We start from the raw sequence: 25,740 nt of genomic DNA, 5'->3' as shown, positions 1-25,740 counted from the left end.
GCCCTCGCTACTCAACAGGCCGTGAGGATGCAAATAACACGCAAGGGCTGCCGGGTGCCGTAGTTTTTTTTTTCGCTCAGAGGGTTTCCTCTCGTTCTCTGAGGGGGTGACGTCACTTGGCGACGCGCGAGGAGCGCTCGCACGAGCCTGAGTGTTTTTTTGTTTTTGTTTTTAACACACACACCCTGCTCAGTTGTCCTCCGCCAAAGCATTTGGAGGTGTCCCATACAGGGCGCGCCCTACCATGATGGAGAGTGAGGCAGATGCAGGTGCTGAGGTGCAGGGAGGGGAGATCCAGAGTTATGAGAACCATGTGCTGGGGAAGATACCGTCCAGTTCACCAGTATTGGAGTAAAATTCAACCACCAGTTTGTGGGCTTGGGGAAAGGTGCCATCTCGTCCTTTGCCTCAGGCAGCTGATATCTTGAGCCGCCCCTGAGCCCACAGGTTGAACCTTTTTTACATATACTGTAAAGGAAAAGTTTGTATTCTGCCTTTCTGTCCAGAAATGTTAACACTGTTTCACCTCCAAACTTGAGGTACGGTAATGATTGGATAAGATGAGCCGCTAATAGTGACTTGCTTGAATGGTGGGTTTGGATGTGGGCCGATATTAAGTGACCTTGAGCAAGTCAGTTTCTCTTGCCTAACCTACTTCATGGGATTGTTGTGGGACTAAAATGCAACTCTCAGCTCTTTGGAGGATACACTGTATTGAAAAGTAATACAGTAAATGATAATAGCAGCAGAAATAAAACATCGTTGTTAAAGGTTGTACTTGAAATGCTAGGTGACTCTGGCTCAGGCATGAAGCTTTTTCAAATACAGTACATTTGTTTTTCTGATGTTTCTGGTCTGAATTTAGGTAGCCTGGCTATGGCAAAACTTGAAACTGTAACATCAATTCTATGGGTGGGTGCTATGGCAAAACTTGAAACTGTAACATCAATTCTATGGGTGGGTGAGGATGTTGTTTTAGTGAGGATGTTGTTAATTGATAAAACTGTTTAGTTCAACTTTCCCTCCTCTCTCCTCTGTCTCTCACATTCCTTCTCCAATTCTTCATTAGGCATTGTTGATTACACAGAATTGAGAATTGCCCCTCTTCACAATGCAGTCAGTAGCTGCCTATACACTTCCAGCACACTTACATTTCTAAATCATGCATTTAGGCAGGTTTCCTTTTATATGAGGTTGCTGCTCATCATATGCTAATCCTAGTAAGTTCATGAGGGAAAGCTCAAATTTAAACTGGACCATGGTATTTGTGCAGAACTGCATCCCTTTTCTACATACATCAGAGTCATAGTATGTTTCTGTTGAGAGCATTTATGAATGACATTCCCAATTGAGAACATAATGGACTTACTCCCAGTACGAAGGATTGTTTGCTTACAGCTGGAAAGACAAATTGTCTAGATACAGGGTATTACAAATTTCAGAAAATAATTACAAATGGGATGTACTACAATTAAAAAAAATCAGGTCTTGTATGTTATTTCAATGTTCTGTATTGTGTTTCTCACTGGATTCAGGAATCATCATAACATATGTTAACCAATAAGCATCTTTCAAAGAAAAGCATGCAACCATACCTTTCAGTACTCCACATGATTAATTCATCTGGATAAGAGGAGCTACTCTCACTTTTATCAACAAAATTCTTCATGAATGCTGATCACTGCATCATGGCAGCTGAAACACACACGCACACGCACACACACACACACAGTACACATACACATTCCATTCATTTCCAATCCCTGCAGCAGCATATCTCCATCAAACAGCAGAGGAATTATTTCCCCCATTAAATCACAGTACTATTCAGTTATTCAGTAGCCTGAATGTAAACAGGGACTGCTAGCATGGCGCATGGACTCTCCGAGCCAGGCTGCAACTCGGCCAGAGCAAGGTTGGATGGAATGCCACTGCATTGGGTAGGGTTGCCAAGATCAGTGTCTGTTGCCGACACGGCCGTTGATCTGCCAACCACAATGGACAGGACTGTGTCAGACACTGGAAACTGTTCTTTACTAGGACCACCTTTCTGAGAGTTTCCTCCATCTGTACTGTCTTTCAGTTCTGTCAAGGTCAACTGAGCTGAAACAGGAAGCCCCACTTTCCGCCCACGAGTCCCCCACTTCTTTTGGGATTTTCTGACTGGCAGCTCTTTGTCCTTGGCTGAACTCAGTCTACACTTGTGGTCCTTCATGTACTTCTGGCGTGTAAAGCCTTTGCTGCATGTAGGGCAGCGGTATTTATAGTTTCCAGTGTGAGAGCGCTGGTGTTCCACCATGTGAGCTCGCCGGCTGAAGGCCTTGCTGCAGTATTGGCACTTGTGGATCTTCATCCCTAAATCGAGAAGAACACAACTTAGTTGCAAAAGGGCTCATGGACTAGGAACATAGAGCCCTGCCAGATCAGAACAAAGGCCTAGCTAGTCCAGGATCCTGTTTCTCATAATGGCTAATCAGATTCCAATAACCAGGGCAAGAGAATGATGGCACCCTCCCATTGGTTTCCTAGTGACTGCTATATGGAGGAATGGTACCTCTTATCTTGAAAGTTGTACATAGCCATCATGATTAGTAGGCATTGATAGCCTTATCCTCCATGAATTTACCTAATCCCTTTCTAAAGCTATACAAGTTAGTGGCTATCACCAAATTCTGTGGAAGCCACTATGTGTTCTGTGAAGTAGTTCTTTATGTCTGTCCTGAATATCCCACCATTCAACTTTATCTATCTACTTTTTATACACCAAGCATAATTTTATACACCCTTTATTTCCCACTGCCTTATTCACCTCCTTTCCAAACTGAAAAGCCCCAGATATATTCTTGAGCTACACTGCCCCCCCCACTTACCTGCAGCTGAGAAACAAAAAAACAAAAAGATCCCTGTGGTTCTATAATTAGGTGAGTGAAGAAAATTAAATGAACCTGTTTATCTGCAGCATAGGGCAGAGCATGAGCCAGAATTTCATTTACCTGAATGGGAGAGAATATGAGCTTTCAATTTGTCCGGTCTGTTGAACTCTTTATTGCAGCCTGTATGATTTCTGCGACAAAAATTCAAAACAAATATTTAATCAGATGTTGGATGATATAGATAGGAGTCTCAGATGTTTCAGCAGTGTGCAAGAAATGCTGGGTGTTTCTTATGATTTAAAATAGCAGAACAATCATCAGAGCTTTCTGATCTCCTTGCCTTGGTACCAAAAGAAGAAGAAAAAAGCCTGCATAACATTGCAGATCAAATTGGCCTGCAAATGAAAAATGCTTTTTGCTGTTTTTGCCTTTTGCATTGCTTTCGAGAAACTGGACACCTGAAAAAGAAATGCAAGTATTGTGCCAATAAAGAGCTGCAAGTTTATCCTTAATTGAAGAGTTGGAAGGAACCAAAATCACCCATCAGATCTAACCCTCCATCATCCTGCCAATTCATACCAAATATAAAGCAAATACAGTAAAGCTGCATTCTGTTAAGATGCCTGTGCAGCCAATGACTCAAGCAAATAAGCCAAACAAGCCACAAAAGGGAAGGGCAAAACCAAGTAAAACCCTTCTTGCTGTAAGCAGAAGTATGGATTGCATGATAACAAAGTGGGCACTGGGGTGTGTGTGAATTCATTGAATCGAGTATGGGCCGGTGGCAGGGTGTAACCAAAAGTCTGTGTCTAGGCACCCTATGTAATGTGTGATGATGCCATCCAGAAGTGCCCTTAGAATTGCAAGGCATCACCATTGTCTGCCTAGCTCTTCCATTTCTAAACTGTCTTCCAATGAACAATGAAAAGAGAGAATGTGGTAAGATGAATTACACTTTCCATCTAATGGCTGCAAAGCCAGTGCCATTATTGGCTGCTGTTGAAAACGTGATATGGTACTTACGAGAAGGGGCATTTATATTTCTTGAAAGGCTCATGGATCAGCATATGCCGTTTGAGTTTATCTTTCCTGTTGAAGGCTGAGTCACACAAAGAGCATTTAAAAGGCTTTTCACCTGTGGACAGAGACATAAACTCAGTAAGGGAGTTGCAGGCTAAGCTTGGCTTACAGATATTCTAATACAGTGGTACCTCGGGTTAAGAACTTAATTCGTTTTGGAGGTCCGTTCTTAACCTGAAACTTCTTAACCTGAGGTACCACTTTAGCTAATGGGGCCTCCTGCTGCCGTGCTGCCACCTCGCGATTTCTGTTCTCATCCTGAAGCAAAGTTCTTTAACCCGAGGTACTATTTCTGGGTTAGCGGAGTCTGTAACCTGAAGCGTCTGTAACCCGAGGTACCACTGTAACTCCCTTGCTTTGGCTGGGCTGCAGAAAACAGATGCAGCAGAACCAGGCTCTTAAGTTCCTGAAGATCTCTCATCTATCTCTCCCTGTTGGTCACAATATATATGCCTGGATGTTAACTACTGAGAACTGTGTAGGCAGTTGGATGCATTTTAAACAGTTTCAATACTACATCTGGTGTTAACGGAGAAGTCACCTTTCTGCATAAAACTTGCCTGTTTGTTCATCAGATGATCAGTTGCATATACAGTGACCTCCTAACTCTTGGGTAGGCAAACTAAGGCCCGGGGGCTGGATCCGGCCCAATCGCCTTCTAAATCTGGCCTGCAGACGGTCTGGGAATCAGCATGTTTTTACATGAGTAGAATGTGTCCTTTTATTTAAAATGCATCTCTGGGTTATTTGTGGAGCATAGGAATTCGTTCTTTCCCCCCCCAAATATAGTCCCCCCCTCCCAATAAGGTCTGAGGGACAGTGGACCGGCTCCCTGCTGAAAAAGTTTGCTGACCCCTGTCCTAACCAATACTCAAAAAGATTACCAAGCTGGCTGCAACTATTCAAACAGCTAAGTGAAATGTAAGCAATAAAATAATGACTATAAGGGGAGGGGGGCAAGCCTGACCTGAATTGACTTTAAAAACAATGGGCTTACATTAGGAAGCAGGTTGCTGATCATCACTAGGAATGGTAGCAGCAGACCTCAAAGAATGAATGGGTTCAACATGCAGGAAAGAAGTACTGTGCTATTGCCTACCTGAGTGAATGTGAGCGTGTAGTTTGAGGTAGTGTTCTCGGCGGAAGAATTTTTTGCAGATCTGACATTTGAATTTCCCTCCACCCCCATGTGTAGGTAGATGACGTCGTAAGTACCTCTCACAAGGGAACACCTGGAAAAAGAAGACAACACATGACTAAGAGCACAGCCATCTGGGAGGGCAGCAGCCCTTACTCCTGGGCTAAGGGCACACATTTTTCTAAATGACGCTCACCATAAAAATGTGCAGTGCAACTCTCATCCAGAGAGAATGATGACTTAACAGATCATGGAGATGCTCTTTTAGTTATAATTGCATGGCCAATTCCTGCAGGTCCAATATGGGAGGAAGAGTCATAGGAAGGAACATACCTTGTTAACCAGGGGCAATGTGGCCCATGCTTAGCTCCTGTGACAGTGCAAATATACTGCACAGGTCAACTGGGCATTAGCATGCATCCACTATGCAACTTCAACCTTTCAGTAGGCAGTCTTGGATAAATCTATTTTCTCAGCCTAGCAGATCTCACAAAGATAGGATAGAAAAGAAGTCTGCACAAATATATAAGAGGGCATAGGGAAAACAGCTAATAAAACCACCAATGGCCCCAAAGAGTAAACTGACTTCGTCAAGGCCATCATCTACCTACCTTCTGACAGTGAGGACAGGGAAAGTTGTGTGTTGCTGTCTGTAAGTGATGCTCCAGGGCTTCTGGGGTAGAATATTTATTTACACACTTGACACACCTGAAGCGGGAGGAAGAAGAAAGAATGCACTGAGTTAGGTCAACAGAATGCATTGAGTTAGAGGACTAGGGTCCAATTTTAGTATGCATTGATATTTATTATGAATATTATCAAAGAAGAAAATGAGACAATTTATAACCTTGAGTCCCCAGTGTGGTGCAGTGACTAAGAGTGCTTGGCTTAGGCACAGGAGATCTGGGTTAAAATATCTGCTCAGCCATGAAGGTCACTGGGAGACATTGAGTCAGTAACTAACTCTCTGCCTAACCAACTTTACAGAACTGGGAGGTTGATTGCGAGGCTAAAGGAATGGGGAAGGACCATGTGCTTTGCTTTGAAAAGTGCTGGGATTAAAACTGTAATAAACAGATAAATCACTTCCTCCTAATTTTAAGTTCAAAGCTGCCCCCCCCCACTCCCACATTGCTTAACTGAGGTAATTTAACCTTTGAAACAATGGAGGCAGGTGGAGTGGATTGGGGTGGGTGGGGGTGGAGAGCTTAAAGAAAACTACTTGTTCTTGTACCCCAAGTTGACCATTGACACCAGAGCTCCCAAAAATATATCAGCAAAACCTAGTCACCTTTTATAATTATCTGAGAACTTTCAAGACCTGGGGGCCACATTTTATTCTCAAAATGTTCTCTAATCTGTGACCAGTGACCAGTGACAATGGCTTAATTCAATGGCCTAAAAATCCTTTATTTCATATGGGCAGTGTGCAATTTCTGTTTCTGCAAGTGGTTTTGCTTTGAGAATATTTTCTAAATCACTTTGAGAGCCTCTTGGGGCAACAAAGTGAGGTGTAAGAATGTTAAATAAATAAACAAAGATGCAACAGTTTGTCAGTACAGAATTAGTACAAGCGTCAAACAACAGATTAATGCCTTCTGCTTCTAGTTTTTAGAAAACCAGAGTTTTGCCATTTTATCTGAATTGCAACAAACTATAGTTTACTTGCTCTCAAACCAGAATCCCAAACCAGTTTCATCTGATATGTTTCATCTACCTACCTAAGTCAGTGAGATCTACCTACCTAAGCCATTCAATCAAAATAGTCTCTAAGACATCACTTGAGTGCCACATACATGTAAATGTTTGCCCTGACAATAACAAAATTAAGCTTGAAGTCAAAAGCTATAATTGCTCCCTCCAAACATAGATGGAAAAAGCACTTTCCCAACAACTACTGTACTTGTAAATGGCAATGTCCTTCTTGGGACTGTGTTGAGGGAGCAAGCTGTGGGAATACTGATGGACACCCAGTTCATAGAGAGAGGGGAAGTCCTTGCTGCAGAGGTGGCAACGGTAGCTCAGCTCCTCCTGATGGTTCTTGATGTGCTCCAAGAAGGAATCCAGCTTCTGGAATGTTTGAGCACAACTTTTCACAACACATTTGTAAACCTGCACATTAATGGTGATAGGAGAATGATTAGACCAGTAACCCTGACCGCTTATCATCATGAAAACAAGCAAACCCTAGTGTGCTGTGAGAAATAAATTCATAAATGCAGTTAAAGATTCTTGTACGCTCCTATAAAGGAGGTTGCCTGCTCCATCTCTGAATGATTTATTATTCTAACCTCTCTTTCCAAGCATGCTATACTGATGGTGGGCAGCATACCTGCCAAGTCCGGGTCGTAAATATCCGGGATCGGCAGCGCGCGCATGACCGGAAGTTGCGTGACGCAACTTCCGGTGGCACTTCACCCTTCTATGGGCACCAGAAAATGGCGGCGCCAGCGCCGGAAGTCGCTTCCGCGCATGACCGGAAACACATAAAATCGACTTCCGGCGCCGCCATTTTCTGATGCCCATAGAAGGGCAAGCGCCACTGGAAGTCGCGTCACGCAACTTCCGGTCATGCGTGGAAGCGACTTCCGGCGCTGGCGCTGCCATTTTCTGGTGCCCATAGAAGGGCAAGCGGCACCAGAAAAATGGCCGGGTAATTAGGGTTGCTTACAATTGCATTCTCCTCCACTCATAGCTGCCAAGTATCCCGATTTAAGGGACAATACCGGGATTTTTCGCTAAACGGGAGACCGCCGGGAAACGGTAAGAAAAAAGGGGTTTTCCCGGCGGATACGAGATACTTGGCAGCTATGGTGGGCAGTGGCTCATTCAGTTAGAGAGAGCACAAAATGACCTACCCTTAGAGGAGGCTACAGGTTGTATATCTGTATGAGTTCCTAGTCTCGATTTGCCTCCTTCAAGTCAGGGGACATAGAAAGACGCCTTCTACCAAGTCAAACCAGACTGATCTAGATTAGCATTGTTTACACTGACTGAGAGTAGTTCTTCAGGGGTTCAGACAGGGGTCTTTCCCAGCAATACCTAGAAATGCCATGGATTGAACCTGAGATCATCTGCATGCAAAGTATACATGAGGACACATCCAAGACAGTGGCTCAGGCAGACATAAATGAGGTGGACTTTTTTGCAGGCAGGTAATTCTTACACTAAAACAAACCTTTTGGGGAAGGGGTATCAAAGGGTACCTAAGCTGTAAGAAATTTAGTGAGCAATCGTTTAGCTTTATTGTGCTATTCCTACCCAGAAGTTTGGATAGGAATAAAGTGTATTGTCTGCAGGAGGGCTGCAGATCAGTTGTACAAAAACACATTTCTGTGTGCATAATGTCTCAGGTTCCATCTCTAGCATCTTTGGCTGCAGCATTTCTGAGCCTTTGCCAGCCAGGCAAGATTTTACTAGACTAGACTGATCATTGGTCTGACTCAATAAAGAAATCAACATTCCGTGCCAAATTAGCCTGCATTTTGCACAAATAAAAATTGGGTTCTATCACCTATGTCCTTTATGCAAATTTTGTGCATCCATTTGCTACTTCTGTAAGTCAGAGAGAACGGTAAAGAGTTTAGCAGCGCAGGGGGAAGTCATCCTTTGACTTGGCACCCACCTGTTCATGTTTGTGTTGGGTCATGTGCGATTTCAACTGGAAATATGTGCAGAATTTGTTGGGGCAGAACTGGCACTGGTAAGAACTGTCTATCAAGACCACTTGCTTAGCTTCCAGTTTGCAAGCCTCATGCTCTTCTGCAGGAGGCATGACCTGTGGCTGTGGGGGGCTGCTTCTAGGAACCGTGTTTAAACCTGGAGGAAATAGCCAAGACACATACATATTAGAGGTTCAGCTTTGGGAGTTACTAGAGTTGTTATTATTAGTATGGTAATTATAAGAACAGTTTACAACCAAGGTCAGCAGTGCATTTTAATACAATACTCAAATCACAGCCAGCCAGCTCTCCCAAAATGCAAAGCGGGTGGGGGGGGGGTCCAGCTTCTCTTCATTTTCCCTTCCCTGTGCTTTTCACTTTATATGCGTTATCATTAGGGAGTGAGACCTCCGCTCTGGGTATTTTAGAGTTTAAATGACAGAGGAACTTGCTGATCCAAGCTCTAGTTCTTGGCAAGGTTAATGTGGGCCTGGATTGTACCACTTCAAACTGCAGGTGAGAGCTCACATGACTGAATGACCCTCAGTACAACAAACCTGATGCCAGGAAGGATTATTGCCTAGCCTTAGCTCTGAAATACCCATTTTCTATGTGTCATATAGAAACTGTAGTCTGAAGTGGGTATAGCCTAGATACACATTTATTGCATCAGTGATAACTAGGTCAAGACCTACCCTTGGTTGGCGAGAGGCCTTAGGCACTGTGGAGAGGAGGTAGTACTGTGGGGAGCACCAAATGTCATTCTCTGCCAGCTAGTCAAATTAGGTTCACTGTAATTTGTAGTCAGTATTCACCCAGTTCATTCTGCACTTTCAGACTTGTTACACCTGTAGCTGATCCCTTCTGTTTTGGTAAAACCCATCTATAGCTTCCTGAAATAAGGGGATGGGAATGCCCTTCCCACCCAACTAATTAGCTGACAAGGTGGAAAAGAGATTGGCTAGACAGGCTGGCACATTGCCATTCGATATCTGGGCAAAGTAACTGGACCATCATGTACAATTGATTTGGTGTGCAAGGCTCAGCTAATTCCTTAAGATCAACCATGGCTAGTAGCAGGGATATTTAGGATGTCAGCTATGCAATACATGAAGTCGCTGGCTAAACAAGCTCTGTTCCATGGATTGTTCTCACGTGAAACAACTAAATCTTAGGAATAAACAATGTGCTTCGCAAGTATAATATACTGTGTAGCATCCCTTCGCCCGCCCCATGTCTGGGGATTCATGATCACCATCTAAACACATCCAAACAAGCTCAAAGATAAAGAATTCTGGATTTGTCTCCTACTGCCAGATCCCACTACTGTGCAAAACTTTCAAATTAGGAGGAGGGCTGGGGCAGGTGAGAGATAACATGGATGGAGTACAAAATAATGGATTGTGACCCAGTTGTAGCTTGCAAACCTGGCCCCTACATTCATGATCCAATAAATTTTGAAGTCGGTAGTACACATGAATCTACTCTCCAGTCCTTCCTAGTCCTAGGGACCAAGACAAGTAGAAGCAAGTGGAAGCACAATTATTCAGAGGTTTGGGGAGCAGGTCACCAGTCAACTGGCCATCCCACCAGTAAGTAATGCACCTGCATTCTCCTCATCCTCCTGCTGGTTGGGGTTGAGTGCCATGACTTGCACAGTAACAGAGCTCCGAGAGACGGTACACCCAATTCCTGGTGGCCACACCTTATGCGTCTGCATATGCTTCTTCACATTGGACTTTTGGGCAAAGGCACGACCACATACGATGCACTGGAATGGCTTCTCCCCTGTGTGACTGAAGGAAAAGAGGAGACTGCATAAGGGAGGGTAAGGCAGAATCATTCTCTCCACAGGGGAACAGCCACACTGCTCCAGCTCCTTTTCGGCAAAGGTAACAGGTTTGATTTCCAAAATAAAGAGCTTTTTAAAAACAGTGTCAAAATGAAGTGGAATTCCTGCCACTAAGAAGTCTATCCAGGGAAGCAGGAAGTGGTACTGGGAAGCAGGAACTACTAAATGGCTACTGGCAAGATAAGCAGAAACTTTGGCTTGGAAGCACAAAGCAAAAACTGGATAATTCTTATTATTTAGTTGCTTTGTTCATAAAAACGACTCAACGCACTTACAGACACAATAAAAAATACTAAAATGAATTACAATAAACATAATAAAAACCGAACAAAGAAGCAAATTGATACAAATAAAAAGGACAGGTCCAGCAGATCCTGCTCCACCAAATACGTAAAAACCCTTCAAACCAAGGACGAAAAGCCCAGGTAAAATGGAGCATGTGGACAGACTGTTTCTAAGTGTTGGGATGCAAAACGGGAGGTGAATGTGGCAGCCTAGAAGCTATTGTTCCCAGTAGGATCACTTACGACCAGTCAGGAGAGTGACTGGCAGGCCCAATTTGGCAGGCTGGCAACAGGCTGTGGTGTAGCACTGCAAGATCTGGTGGGTTTATCAGCTGAGAGCTGTGGCTGAATTTAGGTTTCACAAACTACACACATTTACACACTCAGGCCATTCTGAGGCCAATGTTGAACTTTTTGGGGACCACACTGACCTAGCAGCAAGGTAGCATTGATTTTCAAAGTCTTATCCAGCATAGAAGAATGGCTCAGATGGAAGTGACCTGTTGCTCAGAGTGTCCAGCCAATCCCTCATCCTATCCAATTAGCCATAATCTGTATGCCTCATTTGGAATGCCAACGTTACCTCCTGATATGCTGCTGCAGGTCGAAGTTCTTGGTGAACGCCTTATCGCAGTATGTGCATTTCAGTTTTGGTGACTTGGGTTTCCCTGAAATAAAGCGGTCGGAAATGATCATGAGCTCAAGTTGGGGAGGCCACTGTCGTGGATTCTTACTCCCTCGCTCTCCATTGTGCCAGAACTGTATTTGGGGACAATGTCTAACATTGGGATGAAAGTGAAGCATAAATCTTAGGTACAATGATGGAAGCATGGAAACGGATATGGTGGCCAATAATCTCAGCTAAGAAGTAGGATCCTTAGTGGGCAAAATAAGCTACTTAGGCCCAGTAATCACATTGCCCCTTGTGCTTATGGAGCAGCTTCAACACTTCAAACTCTGCATTACTAGGGTGAGAAACCTCAAACCAGGAATTCCTACTTTGGATTTTCTCCATATCAGTGTTAATAATCTGGAAGCTGGGATTACACTGGCATGGGCTCCTCCTGTGTAGTCGGGGCTTTTCACATCATCTGGTGGCACAGGAAGGAACAGCACCACAGCAACTCCTCTACCACCAGAGTAACAAAAATAACAAGCTTTAATAGACTGCAGCAAACATCATAATTTCCTGAAAATACGGATGAGATAAACAGACATTCTGTTTTTCTGTAGTGGGACATATCAGCACTTGCTTAGGCAATGGCTCCGAGTTCCCACTGTGATAAATATGCACCAATCCCACCCACCACCTACCCCCACGGGATATGGAATAGCGACAGCAGACAATCCACAAGCAGACTGCAAGCTAATTCCTGCAAGGAAGGGCTTTCTGTGTAGGAATTCCGCAATGTGTGATGCACACCTGACACTTAGCTGCAAAACACTTAGCTGCAAAAACACTCATACCAGTCCATTAAGCCCACACAAGTATTTTAATTCATTTGTCTGCATCATCTAAAATATTGATTTGTATCTTCTATCCCCCCGGACTGTGGAAATATGAACAAGCTCGCAACATTGGAAAGCTGCAGGTGCATCATCCTAGATGTGAAAACATGAAAATTCTATTTCAAATGTTATGTAGAGAAGTGTGGAAAAGGAAGCGCGAGGCACTTAACATCCATTTACAAATAGATTCTCACATTCTGATGCCCACCTGTGGATAAGGTTACAGCAAGCACTGGTGGCAAGAAGCCTTACCTTCTAGGAGGCTGCTGTCTGTCTTAAGACGATGATTCTTGGCAGCTGAAGCCGGATCAAAATTGGTCACGTTTCCTCCACAGGCATTGTTCAAGGGAGCAACAGTGTTGGGGCTTTTAGACTTAAAACCTTGCTTCCCTGGACTGTATACTGGAGGGGAGGGGTAAACTGGGGTTTCCACACATTGATTGGGCACCTAAAATAGAAATTATTGATGAAAACATGCTGGAAATGCAGTAACAACACTGACAACTCTGAAAAGATGTTTCCACTTCTAAACATTGAATATTCTGCTGAACATGCTAGATCCAGCATGGTGTAGTGGTTGGGTGTTGGACTAGGATCTGGGAAACCAGGGTTCAAATCCTCACTCAACCATGAAACTCACAGGTGACCTTGGTTCCGTCACCATCTCTCAGCCTGACCTACCTCACAGGGCTAAAATGAGAAAGGGAAGAACTGTGTATGCTACTTTGAGCTTTTGGGGGGAAGGTGGCACATAAATGTAATAATAAATAAAAATAAGTGAAGTGTGGTCTAATTTCAAATGTGGTTATCATCCTAAATGCAGTGTGGAAAGAGAAGTGAGTTGTCTTGGCTGCTGCTCACTGTCCTGTCAAAGGGCTGAGAAGTCAAAAGCAAGGCACAAGTGGAATTATCTAGTGAAGGTCATATGAATTATGACTTAACATTTAGTTGTATCAAATTTGATCCATTACCATACTTCACCCTGCTTTACAACTCTTTAGTGCAATGCATATTTACGTTTTCTCATGTGAAATGGAACTGAACAGGTTCCAGAGAAATGCCCAGGATCCAGAACAACTTCAGACACTCTCGAACTAGAACCGAGTCAAAACATTTAACAATTTTGACTCCATGATTGCCTTATAGAACTTGAAGTCACTTTTTAGAATTTGAATGCAGAAGACAGTGGGACTTTCTTTCTCAGACAAACTGAGAGCTCTTTGAGTCCAAAGGTGGGATATAAATCATATAGACTGAGATCTATGATTAAGATTAGAGAATATATCAAATTTATCTTACATAGGCAAAGTAAAACCAGTGTTATGGTATCAGATGCATACGTAATTGAGTGCAATGGGGTGACAGTGAGAGCCAGTCCTCTTCACTGTGGCCCCTGCTTTATCTGAGGGTATGAACTCAACAACAACAAAATTAGGCAAAGGGTTTTGCCACATTTCTTTTTTCTATGTAGCATTTGATTATGCTTTTTCTATCTGCAAGATTTTCATTTTACTCCCAAATTAACAGTTATGTAAAATAAAAATAAAAAAATACATGTCTTGAAAAGAGCTTCAGCAGTGTGTGCTCTTCAAAGATGCAATTCCATCTTGGACTATTGTCTTAATACTCAGGCTAGGTTACTTACTAGGCTTTCCTGGCTTTGTCTTCATGAACTCCATCTCTTAGTAGCTTTCTAAACAAACCCTCTGCCTCCTGGTTTAGCGTTGACATTCTTCTACAGTACTTGCTGACAACTATATGATGTTCCCTCTTAATCACATTGGGCTAGCGACACATGTTTCATTCTAGCGATCTCTCCACACCAATCGATTTCTGTTGCCCATAAATCGTTTTCCTTGTTCCCTCAACTCCCTGCAGCTGGCTGACATCTTTCTGATCACTATTTTGCTCACAGAGAAAATAATCACTGATTAGAAGACAAGCTTGTTCATCTTGCTGCGCCTCCAATTTCTTTGATAAATAGTATTTTGAGGCTAAGTGAATCAGAAAAGAGCATTTTATCACAGTCTTCTTGTAACCGGAGACCACGTGCCCTTCAGGGGGAAAGGCAGTAAGCAAACACTTGGAACCATACGGCACTATGTGGGTCAAAAAATTAAAAAATAAAATAAATTTTACCTCCATAGGTGGGTAGGGCTGCATCCCCAGATTCTGTATCTCTACTGTGCTATTCCCAGCCATGGGGGTTGATGTACTGTACACTTCCACCACTCCATTGCTGCCTGAGTTGGGCTGGCCTGGCGCTCCAAGAGACTGAGGTGCGGGAGGAGGAGGCTGAGGTGGCGGTGGTGGTGGGGGAGGAGGTGGTGGTGGTTGAGAAAGGTATCCAGCTCCAGTATGCATATTCAGGCTGCTCTAAAAAGATAGGATGAGAAATTAGCAAGCTTTGGAAGAGAGCATCAGATTTCCCAGGCTCAATTCCCATTCATAAACCAAGATTACTTTTGTGGGTAAAGCTACCTGTAGCACACAAGTATCTTTTCCACATTGAGTATGGTTGACATGTGATGGAAAAAAATGTTATCTGTGTTGGTATCTGCAAAGAGCCTGTTGCAATTGTAACATCAGAGTTAAAATGTTGTAATAAATTTGGATTTCCTTCTTCGCACCTTACAAGTTGTGCTTGGTGATGTGGGCTCTGACAAAAGCTTACATTGCCTCTATTCTCCAGCTTTATTTTATTTTATTTCTTAAAAGGAAACACTGGAATTGCACATACTTGTGCTATTTGCAACCATGGATTTCTACAATAATTATTTCCCATGCTTTTTACAATGCTTCATGATATTCTACTTGCCTTTTTTTACCACTGACATACATGAAGTTTGTATGCAATGACATACATTGCATACTATGCAATGACAATAACATATCTTACCTCCTTGAACAGTTACCACTAATTTAGTACTCCACACAATGTAGATTTTGCCATCAGTGTAGAGATTTTCTGATAAGGATGAATCTGAAGCCAAAAGCTTGATTTTTGTGTGTCATTATCCCCACAAAATTATCTCTAACCCCTTATATACTTTAATTTGCTAAAGCATGTATGCATCTTAAAGGACATAAAAACATTCTGCTTACCTGCACAGAGGGTTGTACTGTGGACATTGGTTGGTCCAGGGTTGTAAAAGCAGACATAGCTGACATCAAGACCTCATCACTCACTAAGATATTCCCCTGGACTAATGTCTGGATCAAAGGAGAGGGTGGGACAGTAATATAGGTAGAGATCTGTTAGGAGGAAGAGATTCTTTAAAATACTTCATGTTGGATCTTAGCTCAGAAAGAATAGCTTAGTTCTTGTGAACTGCATTAAAACAGGCTAGGGAAAAAATCCATTAATCAAAGCAATCTCTCTCTCTCTCTCTCTCTGCTAGAAAGAGCAGAAGAAGAATGGTCTAAAAACCTTGACATGGAAAGCAACACTTGACATTTATACCAAAATCTGAGCATACAAAGCACTTCACAAACATTGTATCATTAAACTCTTGCGACACCTTTGTCTCATAATGTGGATATTTTACTGTTTTCAGATTATATGGCTCTACTGTGACATTCATACACTGACTTGAAATGTCTCCAGGAGAAATTTAACAGAACAGAAAAAATTAATTAATCCAAGCCCAAAGCCGTGATATTTGCAGTCAAACCAAAGTGATATGTCTGGATCCTCAACAGGCAACAGCTCATTTAAAACCCAAGTTTCCCTTCCCTGGGGTTGTGTGTGTGTTGGTTTTTCTTTTCTTTTTTCAAGAGAGAAAGAAACGGAATAATCATCTGCTTGTAGTTAAATGAAAAGGCTTAAAATATATTTTTTAAAAAATATTGCAAGAACTTCACTGTTCACTGTTAATGGCACAGAGATCTCAGAGAGTTCAACATCTATACCTGGCGATTTGTTGTCTGAGCCTGTTGCACTGAGGTAATGGACGGTGTGTAGACGCTGTTAGTAGCTAGTGAAACTGTAGCCAACGAGGGCGTGCTGCCTTGACACTGCTCCCTTTTGTGGGTCATGAATGCAGGCAGTGAGTTGAATTGCTTCTTACATTTCCCACAAAGAAACACATCTTCATCATCTGCAATCAAACAGAGAGAGAAGTTATTGATCCAACTCCAGAGTCCTTTTCAATCGCTGCACTCAAATAATAAAATAGAGTTTCAACAAGAAGCAAATTTGCCTTTCAGGCCAGAACAGAAGCTCTTAGTCAGAGGCAAGTGAATTGTCAAACAGTGGGATTTCTCTTCATGGTTAGCTTTCTAAAAAGCAGTTTCTGCCTCAAGAAAAGTCACCCGTTTATACAGCTAATCACATTTTTCTGCCTATACAAATGAAAGAGCTGCATATCATCAAACACTAGGAAATATTGAGTGGACAAGAACTTGGAAAGCAGGGTTGGCGTGCCCACTGCACGTTTAGAACGGGAAACAACCATTCCCGTCTGCACTTTGTGCACAGGAAGCAAAACACAAGTGCTACATAAAGTGCCACCTGAGGCAGGTGAGCTTCCCAATTGTGCTATTACTCTGATGTAAGAGATGAAACAACAAAAGCACAGGAAAATGCTCAAAATGGCACTGTGAAGTTTATTCATATATAAACCGCTGATCAAATATTTCTAATTGTGTGCTGTGTAGCAGTTGCTAATGTAAGTTTAATTGTTTTGTTACTGTTTCAATTTTTCTTTGAAAAAAACAACAACCCCCACTCTAAGCCTTGATGCAATATCATACAAGAACAGTAGGAAAGCCAGATCTCATGTTTCTAATTCTAATCTAATCTATTTTAATACTATTCTAATTCTAAATTCCACCTTTATAAATTATGATGGAGCTGCAATGCAGATTTACTTGGAAGCAAGAGCCAATGATGTTTAGGACCAAATTGTACATCACCAATCTAGAGTGAGAGGAAGAAAGCAAATCAAATTATATAAGCATTTGTAGTAGAAATTTATTCCTAAAATATTCCAAGGGCATCTAGCACCACAGCCAGCCCAACCAACAGCAATACGCAAATCCAGACTTCATATCACACCCTGCAGGTAAGTCTCTGTAGTTCTGGCAATTGCAGGATTTGATCAATGGGATGAAACCACAGAGGAAGAGAAGGAAAGCAGGGCAAGTCCATCAGCTCTGCTGATAGACCTTAGTTCTTCATCAACAATCACCTAGCAATGGCTGCATCACGTTGAACTGTTTCCATCCCAGCTGGTCATCTTAACATCAGTAACTAAAAATTGGTGCCTGAGTTTGCTTTTCCCCTCCACCCTTTCCATCTCCCTTTCCTTTGGTGGTATGTCTTTTTCATTAAGGCACTATAAGAGCCCTTTTCATTGAAGTGAGGAGTAAAAATGCTTTAAATAAACAAACCAAAAATGCATGCCAGTCTAAACAACAACCCTGCATCCCATATGCAAAAATGACCAGATAAAATTAATATCCTGGAAATGCCTGCTGAAACAAAAATGCCTTCACAGCACCACAAAATCCATACAATGTTGGCATTTAGCTATCCAGAACAATTTAAAACCATCAGCTGTGTAGAGACAATGCACATACTTTTGTAAACCAAGAACATGTTTAATAATTTTTTTAGAAAAACAACAGCAGCAGCTGTGTGAAACATTAAAAAGTACAGCATATTAATTAAATGCAGCACAGAATAAAAGGGTTTACAAAATCCATTTAAAAGTCAGCATGGAATGGCACAAGCATATGTACCCTAGGAGGGAGTTCTACAGATATGGGGCTCCCACCCAAAAGTGCCAATCTAGCACACAGGGGGGGGGCAATCTAAACTGGGAGCATTACAGGCGCTCCCCACCCCCATGCCAGGGTTCATAGTAACAAAATCAAGCCCCAAGAGCCGGCAGTTTGCAATTTTCCCATGCTCGCTAGGAAGCAAGGGAAGCTGAGGAGGCAGCTGGGGCTGAGGAGGAGATGCCCTTGTGCATGGGCACCCTCCAAGGCTAGAGATTCTTCGTCCTTGCAATAAATCAAAAGTGGGGGATGGGACCTCTGATTCTTTTTCTTTCCATCTCATTTGGTATGCAGAGAGGGGCTCACCCATGGACTGGATGGTGGTGGATGTGTTGACGTTTTGTCCTGATGGATCCGTTACTGCTCCCTGGCCATCTAGCAAAGACTGAACAGCCAGAACTGTCTGATTATCCATACCTGGAGAAACAGAAATGGTGGTTAGAGGGACTGTATTCAGAAACACTGGATTTGAATTATTTTAACTATCAAGCATATCATGTATTCTGCTGCAAGACCCCAGTGCCCCAACCAGATTATAATATAACCTTTTCCCTTCTCCTCTACTTTTTTTTAACCTTTTGATTTCAATCAATCAATACTTTATTGCAGCCATAGGCCCATATTTAGATGTCAACACAAAATAGTGTACATCATACAGTAGAATAAAATAAAACAAAATAAAATAAAATGAATTGAATTAATTCCATTCATGTAAATCCTATCCCTATAAATATTACAAATTACAATTACAATTACAAGGTAATTGGACACATGGACAACAGACCCTGGAAACCTTCCACCAGACATTCAATGACTTTCACCCCACCATCAACCTAACAATGAACCAATCTATGCAAGAAATACATTTTTTGGACACTACTATAAAAATACAGGATGGACGTATAGACACCACCTTATACAGAAAACCAACTGACCGACAAACATATCTACATGCTTCTAGCTACCATCCCAAACATACCAAACAATCCATCGTATACAGCCAGGCCCTACGTTACAACCGTATCTGTTCCAACTCTACAGACAGAGAATCTCACCTAAGAGATCTACAGCAAACCTTTTTAGAACTAAAATATCCACCTGATGAAGTTAAACAACAGATCAACAGAGCCAGACTGATACCTAGGGAGAACCTGCTGCAAGACAGACCCAAAAAAGAAAATAACAGAACACCACTAGTCATCACATACAGCTCCCAAGTTAAAACAGTAAAACGCATCATCAGAGATCTACAGCCTCTCCTGGACAATGACAGCTCCCTTTCTCAAGCTCTGGGAGGAAGACCTTTCATTGCCTACAGACAGCCACCCAATCTTAAACAACTCCTCACCCACAATAATACAACCACCAGACTTAACATGGACACTGGTACCAGAGCCTGCAATAAACCCAGATGCCAACTTTGCTGCCACATACACCCGGACAACATCATTACTGGCCCCAACAACATCCAACATACCATCTCAGGACTATTTAATTGCTCATCTTCTAACATTGTGTATGCCATCAAATGCCAACGGTGCCCTTCAGCTCTCTATATTGGACAAACAGGCCAAACCCTACGCCAAAGGATAAATGGACATAAATCTGACATCAGGAACCATAAGACTGAAAAACCAGTAGGAGAACACTTCAATCTCCCAGGACATTCTATACAAGATCTCAAAGCAGCTGTTTTATTACAGAGAAATTTCAGGAACAGACTGGAAAGGGAAGTTGCTGAATTGGAAATCATTACCAAGCTTAAAACCATGGAAGCACCTGGGATGAATAGAGATATCGGATTCTTATCTCATTATGCATGATCAAGCTTTCTTTAGCACCTCAGCCCAGGACTAATTGCAGCCATCAGCAGCCATTAACACCCATCTACAGGTTTACCACTCCCATCAGCCCATCTCCCATTCCCACCCACCCCCACCACCCTCTGTATATATATAGGGTCTGACACTTCTGTTTCTAGTGTATCTGAAGAATTGTGCATGCACACGAAAGCTCATACCAAAATATAAACTTAGTTGGTCTTTAAGGTGCTACTGAAGGAATTTTTTTATTTTGGATGAAATATCATTAATAATAAAGTAACCCATTTTTCCTCTTACAGGATAGAACTGCAATCAGGTATCTAACTACAAGGAGTGATCTACTCGGATCATTATCCTGTAGCAGATATGTTAGCTGGGATTCCGAGGTCTTATCCAAAGTTTCTGATATTAAGGGGGATAAAAATCTGGTCCGAGGGACCATGTGCAAGGGGCAACAGAATAATATATGATGAAGGGATTCTATGGATCTGTTGTCACATGCACACATAACTGAACTCTGGCCTTTCGAGAACCTATTATTCACAACATTGGAGGGAAAGACATTAAATCTTGCCTTAATAAAGGCAAATCTAGGGGCCACGACTGATAGGGATGTCAAATAAGATGGAATCTGCAGGGAGGCACTATGCCGAGGTTCGACAGTGAACCATAGCTGCCAAGTTATCCCTTTTTTACAGGGATTTTCCCTTATGCTGAATAGGCTTCCTCGCGAGAAAAGGGAAAACTTGGCAGCTATGCAGTGAACAGGTGCCACTTCCCATTATGACAACCCCAACCAGATTATAATACAGTAATACCTCGGGTTACGAACGCGATCCGTTCCGGATCGCAGTTCGTAACCCGAATAGTTCGCAAACCGAGCGCGACGGGCGCCGCCATTTTGCGCATGCGCAAAGCGCGATTTTCGCGCTTTGCGCATGCGCAAATCGCGCGATCGCGGCGAAAACACTTCCGGGTTTGCGCAGTTCGTAACCCGAACTGTTCGCAAACCGAGGTGGTCGTAACCCGAGGTACGACTGTATAACTTTTTCCCTTCTCTACTTTTTTTTTAACCTTTTGATTTACAGTCACCTATGATATCAATACCCCACAATTTTTAAAACCTAACATGTTTTATTAATTGTTCTATTAAAGCAACAGGACTGACAATATTTCTAAGGCTTTCTTTCTAAGATTCTACCAGTAAAAGCAGAATGATTATTTGTAGTACACATGTGCAGGAATAAGTGGGTTAAAAGGCTCATCACTAAAAAACACTAAAATGGGTGGGGAACTGGAGCAAGCCTACTCACTGGACAATCATCTGACAACACCACACACGGTGCTTTGAAGCCTCAACAATCCACTGAAAAAAGCCTGGTGTGGCACTTGACATCCCAACAATGTTGATTATCAGGGCTACAAAATACTACAATCTGCTCTACGTAACCACCAATCAGCTGCTTGTCAGGGCTTCAACAACCCGTGCATGGCTATATGCATGGCCCAGTGATAGCTGATTGTTGGGGCTTCAAAGCACTGTATATGGGTATTTGCAAGTGCCATTGATCAGCTGTGTTTGCATCCCCCTTTTTAGCCCAGCTGCATCTTTATGACATCAGGTGTCAATCTCATTGGGGGGGGGGTTACCAAAAGGAAACGTTAGAAATGCATCATCTATACTCTTGCACACCTTTAGACTGCAAACCTAAACATACTTACTAGGAAGTGAGCCCCACTTCTAAAGAAATATGCATATCAATCAAGGCCAGCTAAGTTTTCTGCAGGTTCATGGGAAGTATTTTACTGAACCTAAAACACGGATTAAATCTAGCAAATAAACTGTATTGGAGAAACTTCCAGAAAATCACCATAACCATTCGGTGTTATATTGACCATATATGTTATAGTGTTATATTGTGTTATATTGACTATATATGTTATAGTCAATATAATTTTAGAGCTAACTAAACCAATACATATTCTGTGTCCAGACAGGATAGGATACTGCACAAAGAAGGAAGTGATCACTGTTTTTAAATAGTTACCTTGGCCCTCTTCCATGCTTATGAAGCTATGCAGTCACAATGCAAGATTAAAAGTTCTGATATAATTGGGAGTTTCCTGTGAAGAGGGCTTGTTAAACCACTTTGAGAGTTGCAGTTCTGTGAGAGGAAGAGGCTCTCAGGATTCTTTCGGGGAAGCCAGGACTGATTAAAATGGTATCATAGTGCTTTGTTTTGTGCGGCCTTAGAATTATATTCAACATCATACTCATAGTAGGCCCACTGAAATCAACAGAGTAAGACAAGTCCAGTCACTTCAGTGGGTTAGAATTATTCCTTCAAGTCTTGGATAGCCATCTGTCATGGACGCTTTGCAGGAGGTTGGGCTAGATGTCCTCAAGGGCCCTTCCAACTCTACAATTCTATGCAGTGTTTGAAACTCCCATTGTTCTAGGCATATTTTGCCACAGGGAATTTCATTAGCATGAGCAGTTTCTGAGCTCTGGGAGCAGTACTGTGCCTAAGATTTCAGATTAAAACTGCAGAGTGGAAGGAAAAAAATACCCTTTTTCTGCCTCCCCACTTCCAGCTGCTCTCTGAAGGCTGGAGAAGAGACCCTCTTAAGAATATTAGGGGGGTGGGGTGGGCAGGGGAAGGATTAGACCATGTGAAAAATGAACATAGTATTTTAGCTGCAGTTCATTCATTTCCATCTTTGTATTCTTGTTATAAAAAAGTGCAGCTAGACATTCCATTGTTGCGCCCACAACCCAGGCGTAAGGTGCCATTTAGCCCCTTGCTTTCACATCTCAGTTTCTAACACTGATTCTATGATTCTGTGTGAGATTCCCTGAAACATCTGGCCATGGTAGAAAACCAAGCTGCTGGGTGAGTTGGATGGTGTAGATATATGTACATCCAGCATGTTCTTAAGACATTTTGGCCAACATGAAGGTATGTAAATTAAGACAGTGGGAACATGAAAAACCAATTTTAAGCACCATTTGTGTAGGAACAAGCCCTAATTTACAACTGGTTAGCAAGCAGCCATCTACTCTGGCGGGTAACCTTTCCAAAAGCGCAAGAAGCTCAACCAAGTTTTAAAGTTGCACATGTTGAAGGAATTCAAGGTCTCTGGGAATGGTGGCTGCCCTGTCCCCAAACCACACTACCGGTAAGCTCTGCATCCTGGAAGCAAGGGAGGAACCATTAAAACGGGGTTTCCCAAACTTGGGTCTCCAGCTGTTTTTGGACTACACTCCCGTCATCTGTGACCACTGGTCCTACTAGCTAGGGATGATGAAAGTTGTAGTCCAGCAACAGCTTGGAAAACCCTGCTTTAGAAGGAAGAGGAAACGGAAATATCGTTGAGGGGTGTAGGAAAGTCTTTTTGCTTAGGTCCTGTAGTACAAAATCCCAGCCAGAAGGACATCGGTCGCCTCCCTACGCCCCGCCAGGATCCGTCGCCCCCGACAGCAGCGGGAAGAGCCGCCGCGCCCGCAGGCTGGCGACGTCTGCTGCAGCTGCTGCTCCTCCGCCGGGAAAGAAGCGCAGCGGGGCCGCCTGAACGGCTGTTCCGTGAACCCTCCCTCGGCCCCCGCGCTGCCCGGGGGCGGCCCCGCGTCGTCCTCCTCTCAGCCCCTGCCCTGTCCGCAGCGGCGGGAGGGGAGGCGCCCGGCGTGGAACAGCCACGTCTGTCCTTGCGGCGCCTCCCCAACCAGCGCTAGGCCTCAGCCCGCCCGCCCGACCACACACACACACACCCCGATATCGAGATGTAGATACCTTCCAGCGCCTCGAATATCGCCTGCGCCATCTTGGAGCCGAGGCAGAGCAGCCTAAACGGGCATTGTGGGAAGGAAGAGGGAGGCTCGCTTTGCCGCCAGGGGGAGCAAGAGGGGGAGGGGAGGGGAGGCCGGCTGAGGGAAGAGCCGGTCCGCGCGTGCTTTATGGAAGTGGGTGGGGGGCAACGTGCAAGCGCCAGAGGGTGGGGGGGGGGGAGAGCCGGAGAGGAGCTGCACCCCCGTGGTGTAAATAAATGGAAATACTTAAAGTAGCCATAAATCTTATTTGCTCCTTTTACTACTAACTAAAATTAGAAAGATTTCGACAGATTTTTCTGAGTCAACAGAAAGTAATTCGAAACAACTCTTTTTGTTTTTTAATTGTATTCTTGGGTTACAGAAGTACACGCATTGCCTCTATTTTCAGGTCATAAAGTCCTTTCTACAGATCGGTTGTATCTGACGGGAGACTTTAATAATGTTGAGACATGTCATTCCAAATCTGCTAGACAGAACCAGACATAGGATGATGGCAGGTGGGTGTCCTGCTCCTCACCCTCATCCCCCTCCCAATACATAACTCTTGGCTACTATGCCCATGGTCAGAAGCGGTGCCTAATGCTTAAGAAAAAAATTGCACGACACATGGCAGGACAGAGTCTCAAACAGAGATGTGCTCTTCCAAGCCCACATTCCCAAGCATGTTCGCACTCCTGTCTTATCGACGTCTAGGCTGGCTTAGTCATGTTCACAGAATGGAAGATGCGGGATCCTTAAGGATGTGCTTTATATTGGGAATCTGGTTTCAGGCACTAGGCCTGTTGGCAGACCAACTCTGTATTACAAAGATGTCTGGAAATGTGACATGAAGGCTGGCAACATCAATCCTGCTGTGTGGGAATCCCTTGCAGACAACCGCAATGCCTGGAGACACAGAGTCAGGTCATGCATCCATAGCAGGACCACAGGAGGAATGACTGCTGGGAGGGGTGCAGAGAGAAGAGATGTCATGGTGTAAGTGCAGCAGCACAACCAGATGCCTTCATTTGCCTCAGCTGCATCAAAACATGTCTCCTGTATTGGTCTCTATAGCTATTGAAGGCTCTGAAACCTTCCAACAGTTTGATTTCACCCCCAAAGGTGCACTCCTCCATTGTCTCCTGAGACAGATGGATACCAATGGGGGAGATTTATGCGGTTGGCTGTGCTGGTGCAAGCAAGTTAATGCGCACTATCCTATCTCCAGAGGAGATGGGAATACAGATGGATGAAATAGTGCTCATAGGAGAGCACAGAGAAATCCAGAACTGCATTGTAAATGTGATTTGGCTCCACACCCTCTACACCTATAAAATAAAATAAAAATGCAGGAGCAAAATCAAGAGTTTGTGCTCTTTCAAAAGCAGTAGTCTTACTATGTGTGTAAGAAGGTAGTTCTCGAAGTTTTTGAAAATGTGCTGCAAGTGAAAATAATGTTCACAGTTATTCTATCACAGATATGGGGGAGATTAGCCTGGGAGTCACTTACGACAACCTTGTACACAGAATCGTATCCCAGTAGCGCTGTGTAAAATAGAAAAAAAAGGAAACGCAGTGGGGGCTGATGCCCACATGCCCTGGAAGCTATACGCCGGCTCCCTCGGCCAATAATGCGAGATGAGCGCGCAACCCCAGAGTCGGTCACGACTGGACCTAATGGTCAGGGGTCCCTTTACCTTTTTTTTAATGGAGAAAGCAGAGACCCAACAGTAGGTGGAGCCAGAGCCGATGAGAAGGAAAGCCACCACCTGACAGGTTGTAAGCAAGAAGACGTACAAGCGAAGGTTGCCTGAGGGCAAAGTGAGGTTGGTGCGGCACCGCCCCGTTCGCCCTAACCGGACCAGTGAGTGAACGGAAAGAAGCCCATAGAACTCGCCCCGCCCTGCTTTTTGCGCCTGCTATTGTT

At 43.4% G+C, this 25,740-nt stretch overlaps 1 protein-coding gene across 4 annotated transcripts; it reads right to left on the bottom strand.

Annotated features, from left to right (window-relative positions):
- Positions 1-1,312: 1,312 nt before the first annotated feature.
- ZNF341 (zinc finger protein 341) lies at positions 1,313-23,942 on the bottom strand. 4 transcript variants are annotated; one of them, XM_035123904.3, is made up of 15 exons: positions 23,797-23,942; positions 18,489-18,599; positions 16,311-16,498; positions 15,504-15,653; positions 14,538-14,774; positions 12,651-12,846; positions 11,473-11,557; positions 10,359-10,549; positions 8,717-8,910; positions 6,995-7,203; positions 5,703-5,799; positions 5,053-5,185; positions 3,897-4,008; positions 2,994-3,064; positions 1,313-2,355 (listed from the first exon to the last, which is right to left on the bottom strand). In XM_035123904.3, the coding sequence occupies exons 1-15, from the start codon at positions 23,825-23,827 to the stop codon at positions 1,832-1,834; spliced, it is 2,529 nt and encodes an 842-aa protein (XP_034979795.2). In that variant the 5' UTR covers positions 23,828-23,942; the 3' UTR covers positions 1,313-1,831. The 4 variants fall into 4 exon arrangements, with proteins under 4 accessions (XP_034979795.2, XP_088530654.1, XP_034979798.2 ...); XM_088674528.1 differs by having other exon boundaries at positions 15,504-15,611; XM_035123907.3 differs by having other exon boundaries at positions 14,538-14,769; positions 23,797-23,862.
- Positions 23,943-25,740: the final 1,798 nt, after the last annotated feature.

Source organism: Zootoca vivipara, chromosome 7 (genome assembly GCF_965207765.1).
Source record: "Zootoca vivipara chromosome 7, rZooViv2.hap1.1, whole genome shotgun sequence".
In the NCBI taxonomy this organism is placed as follows: Eukaryota; Metazoa; Chordata; class Lepidosauria; order Squamata; family Lacertidae; genus Zootoca; species Zootoca vivipara.
Note: the sequence above shows the minus strand (reverse complement) of the source record. Positions and strands in the feature narration are given on the sequence as shown.